Source organism: Hyperoodon ampullatus, assembly GCF_949752795.1.
Source record: "Hyperoodon ampullatus genome assembly, chromosome: 7".
Lineage (NCBI taxonomy): Eukaryota > Metazoa > Chordata > Mammalia > Artiodactyla > Ziphiidae > Hyperoodon > Hyperoodon ampullatus.
The window spans coordinates 14977840-14983384 of NC_136920.1; the positions used below are offsets into that span (position 1 = coordinate 14977840).

Consider the following 5545-nt stretch of genomic DNA (forward strand, 5'->3'; position numbering starts at 1 on the left):
GCAGGACCCTATATGGCAAACACCCTGGAGGCCTGTCCTTAGGACCATTATGGCCACTATCCTTCCCCTTTCACCCCCCGTGTGAGTGAAATTGGCCCTCAATGTGAGCAGACCTGTTCCCATGGCGGCTAGCATCTGAGCTAAGTGCTGCCCCAGGGAGCAGTGATGGAGCTCTCAGGAAAAAGGGTCTTTTGTACTTGAGCTGACAACCCCCTGTTCTTTTCTTGACTCTCCAGCTCAGGGTCTGTTCACGGGGGGAGAAGGAAGCTCTCTAGTTTGCCCTTTAATCCACCAGTGAAGCAAACACTGCATCTCCACTGTGTGCCAGGGGCCGTGCAGACACGTGAGAAGTCCCCAAGGAGGAAAGGTGAAGCTGTGTCCCTGTCACAAGACTGAGGGGATATGAAATGCCCCCTGCTTCTGCCTCTTGTCCTGCTGGGGACAGTTTCTGCTCTCTATCTGGGTAAGTCCTCCCCTTCCGCCCTCATCCATTTTTCTCTTTTCTCCTCTTTCCTGCATCTGTTTTTGCTCTTGTGAGCCAGGGCCACAGCCTCCCCTCTTCAGTTGACCCAGCCCACCTCTAGTTAGATTTCTCCTGGACTCAGAACTGTGACCTGAACTTTCCGTCGGGGCTCTTTTGCCAGGAAAAACACCCACCTGTGAAGATGAGGGCTTCTCACAGGTGCTGCCTCCCACTCCCAAAATACCCCACCTGTGGTGTCAGCCAGGTTCTCATGCCTTTGGGTGTGTGATGCAAGAATTCTGGCTTGCCCAACCCCCGAGGGATCCTTCCAGTCTTGGTTCCAGATGGCGTCCCTCGGAAGGCTGAGTGGGGCCATCAGAGCTGTCCGTGGTCCTGGAAGAACAGAGAGCCCGGCCTGAGGGCAGGTTACCTCTTCTCTTCTTTCCAGAGAATGATGCCTCCCATCTGGGCAGCAGAGAGACACAGGCTGACCTGAGCCAGGATCTGGAAGGTTCGGGGGAACAGGAGGGAGAGCTGGCCCTGAATGATGGAGTGCTTGAGTCGGAGGAAGAGGACGCTGTGGCTTCCAGCTATCAAGATGCGTTTGAGGATGAGGGGGCCATGGAGTCAGACCCAGCTGCCCTAGACAAGGATTTGCAGTGCCCTAAGGAAGAGGACACAATTCAGCTTCCAGGCGGTCCTGGGTGCAAGACCTGCCACTTCCTGTTGGTGCAGACCCCGAGGAAGTTTGGGGACGCTCAGGTAAATGGCAGGGAGGTTACTATGGGGGACCAGGTGGAGGAGACAAGAGTGGAGGCAAACTTCTGTCCCCTGTCATTTGGACCAATGGTTCTCCAAGCCGAGTATGCATCAGAGTCTCCTAGAAATCTCATTAAAACACAGATTTCTGGGTCCCATCTCCTCAATTTCTGATTTAGCAAGTCTGGGGCTTAAGAGTTTGCATTTATAACAAATTCACAGGTGGTGATATTTTTGGTCAGGAGACCGCACTTTGAGAACCACTGGCTTAGATAAAAAGCTTTGGTATAAGGTATGCCTGTGCTCAATCCTGGCTTTGCTTGTCACCAGCCATTTTATTTGGGCAAGTCACTTCACCTTTCAGGGCTCCTGTATCTTCAATTTGTAAAATGGAGGTGTACCGTACCACCTCTTGGAGGTGTGGAGAGGATTTAAATAATACATGGAAAGTATTTAGAATAGTCCCTGGGTCATTGTAAACTCTCAGTAAATGGTGGCTGTAGTTCTTCTGAATATTATTATTCTTTTCTGCAAGAAGTTCCTGACACCAAATAAAGGAACAAGAGACGGGATTCAGGGGGGCGATAGATCCCTGATTTCTGCCTTGGAAAGGGATGAGGCGGTCTCTCCTGGAGACTCAGGGACTCGAGGGAAAACAGTGAATTTCCTACCCCAACTCTTCTCTCTGCAGAGTATATGCAGGAAGTGCTACCGAGGCAACCTCGTCTCCATCCACAACTCCTATTTCAACTATCGCATCCAGGTCTGGGTCAGTAGGATCAACCAAGCACAGGTCTGGATCGGAGGCTTCGTCAAGGGCTGGGTAAGCGAGGAGCCAACTCCCAGGTACACGAAGGTCTTTCTGATTGCCTCAAGGGACCACCTGCTGGCATAAAGCCTCATCCCAGCAGCTGAAGCTGCCTCATACCGGCTTAGGAGAACTGATGATTGAGTGCTTCTCTTCCTAACTCCATGTTCAGTGGCTTCATGCTTGTAGCTTGAAATCTGCCATGGTGGATGTATTTACACCAAGGAAATTGACAATTATTACAAATCAGGTTTCTTTCTTCCCTCTAGCCTCTCACCTTCCCCCAGAGCTGGTTGTTACACGTTTACCAGCACACTCCCGGCGTCAGGAGATAGATTCTATATCTAGTTTGGTCCCTTACTAGCTGAATGACTGCCTCCAAATTTCAGTTTCCTCATCTCTAAAGTAGGGTCCTTCTCTCAGAGTGGCCTTGGGATTGTGGACAAATAAGTGCCATTATATTTGCTTCTCAAGTGTGGTTCACGGACCAGCAGTATCAACATCACCGGGTAGCTCATTAGACATGCAGGATCTTGGGCCCCGCCCCAGACCTCCTGAATCAGAATCCGCATTTTTCACTAGATCCCTAGGAGATCTGTGTGCACAGTGAAGTTTGAGAAGCCTGCTCTGTGTGATAGCCGGATGTGATGTTTGCTCTTCCATTGTCATTGCCTGCGAACGCTCAGGGATGGGTCTCAACGGTATCCCAGGCAGGTAGTCAGTGAGAGGAGATTATATATACAGTGTTCAGGAAGGGATACCCAGTGGGCTTTCTGGAGACCCAGAATCTGTCTGTCTCTCTGGACCTCCGCCCTCTGACCCAGCCTCTCTCTTCTCTAGTTCTGCTGCAAGAAATTTCACTGGACTGATGGCAGTGCCTGGAATTTTGTACACTGGGCCTCAGGACAACCTGCGAATGGGAGAGGCGACTGTGTGGCCCTGAGCACCAGAGGTGAGGGGGGCCGGGCACCAGGACAAGGGGAAGGGGTGGCAAGGTGGACTCCCACACACGTCCCTTTGAGCTGCCTGAACACACCTCCCCAAACCCACACCCTCCCTCCAACTGGAGAACCAATGTCCCTGTCTGTGAGGAGGGCTGAGATGTAGGGATTCCTTCGAGCAAAACCAGGTGATGAGGCTCCCAGTACAGGGGCTAGATGGGGACTCTCCATCCTCCCAGGCAAAGCTGGGCTCGGGGCCTGGGGGCTCCTTTCCTTCCTCTGATATGATGGCGACAAGGAGTGAATAGGGGACAGATGGGAGGAACAGATGTGAATGTCAGGTGTGGATGAGGCATGAGGTGAAGATGCGGGCATTAAGGATGGCTGACATAATTTGCCAGCTTTGAACAGCATGGCTGCCAGATGTGAGGGAACTTATTACAATGGCTGGACCATATGGGTTGGAGTAAGATGGCCGAGATTCACATCCCAGCTGTGCCACTTGCCAGCTGAGACACAGGCAAGTTATCACTCCCACTAAGCCTCAGTTTCCTCATGTGTGAAACGGGAGTGATGACAGCACTGACCTCTTGGAGAGTCATTGTGAGGATTAAACGATAGTCCATATAAAGCACTTAGCACATTGCCTCTGCAAGGGAAGAGATCAATGGCTAGTCCGGATGTGTGGGAAACCTGTGGCCATCGGATCATGACTACGGCAGGCAAAGATGACATATGAGGTGCCTGAGGAGGGGAGGAGGGAGCACAGGCCACACACGCAGGTGGGCAGCTGACATCACTGTGCTCTCTACCGCTAGGGGGTCACTGGCGACGAGCTCAATGCGAAACACCTCTGCCCTTCGTCTGCGGCTTCTAAGCCAAGCCAGAGGCACGGAGATCCTCCCTTCACGCCCTCCTGGTGGCCTCTGTCCTACCCTTGGCACTTGTCCTCAGCCTCTCCGGATCATAAAGCCAGACTTCCCACAGCATCTCCTGACTCTTGTTTCTTCATTGAGCACTTTAGAGGAGTTGGACTCTGGGTTGGAAAATCCTGGAAGCATTCACTCCGGTTTCGTGGGGAGTGGGGTGGGACTTTGAGGAAAGTAAAAGATGTTGGAGTAGGGCGCCGGATTTGGGGGGGTGGGGGGGGCGGGGCCCCGGGGTGTGTCTGCAGCGCCACCTGGGGGCGGAGTGCGTACCAGGCGGCGGTCCTTCTCGTTCCGGCTCCGAGGATTCCACACCGCGCGCCCCACCTCCCCCAGGTTCTGGGAGGAAGAACTCCTTTGGTGAGGGGGTGGGGAACTGACCCTGTTGCTCTGTTTGGATTCAGTAAAGTGTGCGGGGCGGGGTGGGAGTGGCGGCTTTCCAAAATGGAGGCTCTGTGGCGGATTCAAGAATTGGATGGACCATTGAGGTGCCACCTGGGCTAACCACGTAGGGGGGAAGAGAAAGTAGTCTGTCGGGGCAGCCGGCTTCTCTAGACCTGTGTCTTTGTCACTTATGATAATGGCCCCTACTTTCCGCTCTCCCAGCCACCTGTGTGTGAGTTCAGAGGCCCCAACTTCTTCTGAGATGGTTCTCCACCCCATTCCCAGGAGGGTGGCTGTCCTCCTCACTGCACCCCGGATCCTTCGTCCCCTCCCCGGTCCCCAGCCTACCTCCCCTCCCTAGAGGGGCCGCATTCTCAGGAAGGAGCTGCCTCTCATCCCAGGGCCCTTTAAAAAAAATTATTATTATTATTATTTTTATTTTTGGCTGAGTTGGGTCTTCGTTGCTGCGCGAGGCCTTTCTCTGGTTGCAGCGAGCAGGGGCTACTCCTCGTTGCGGTGCGCGGGCTTCTCAGGCTCTAGGCGCGTGGACTTCAGTAGTTGTGGCACACGAGCTCTAGAACGCAGGCTCAGTAGTTGTGGCGCACGGGCTTAGTTGCTCTGCGGCATGTGGGATCTTCGCAGGCCAGGGCTCGAACCCGTGTGCCCTGCATTGGCCGGCGGGTTCTTAACCACTGTGCCACCAGGGAAGCCCCTCATCCCAGGGCCTTGGGCCCAAAGTCGGGGCATCTGTAGCTGTGTGGCTCCAATGCTGGTTCTACAGCCCCAGGTCTCCTCTGCTTCTCCCATTTTCTCACATCCTGGGGACATTGAGAGAGAACACTGTTGCTGCTCTTAACTTTGCTCCAGGCTGGGCTCCAGGAAGGATCTGGGCTTGATGAAGCGAGAAACTCAGACTGGAAACTGGGTATTCAGAGGACAGAGAGCCCCGGGTTGTGAGAGAGAGAGAGGGATAGAAAGAGAGACTTCTTTGGGGGTGTAGTTCTACATGGGGCACAGGGAGAATGTACAAGTATTTCTGGGGGCGCACACACACACACGTGTATATGTATCTTGGTGTGTACAAGAGTCAGTCTTTGGATACCTGTGTATATGTGAATCTGTATTTGTAAATATGCATAAATCTGTGTGTGAGTCAGCATGTATTTATGTGTTGTGCGTACGTTTTATACATCTCTATTTATGGATATGCCTTTATGTCTGTGTCCATCTTTGAGTGTGTGTATCTGTGTAGCTTTGTACCTTA

At 52.9% G+C, this 5545-nt stretch overlaps 1 protein-coding gene across 1 annotated transcript; it reads left to right on the top strand.

Moving 5' to 3' along the window:
- Nucleotides 1–402: 402 nt before the first annotated feature.
- LOC307055521 (proteoglycan 3-like) lies at nt 403–3876 on the top strand (the record flags this gene model as incomplete). The annotated part of the gene is made up of 5 exons (XM_079707755.1): nt 403–463; nt 912–1225; nt 1914–2045; nt 2871–2982; nt 3790–3876. The coding sequence occupies 5 exons, from the start codon at nt 403–405 to the stop codon at nt 3846–3848; spliced, it is 678 nt and encodes a 225-aa protein (XP_079563881.1). The 3' UTR covers nt 3849–3876.
- Between the last annotated feature and the right edge of the window lie 1669 nt (nt 3877–5545).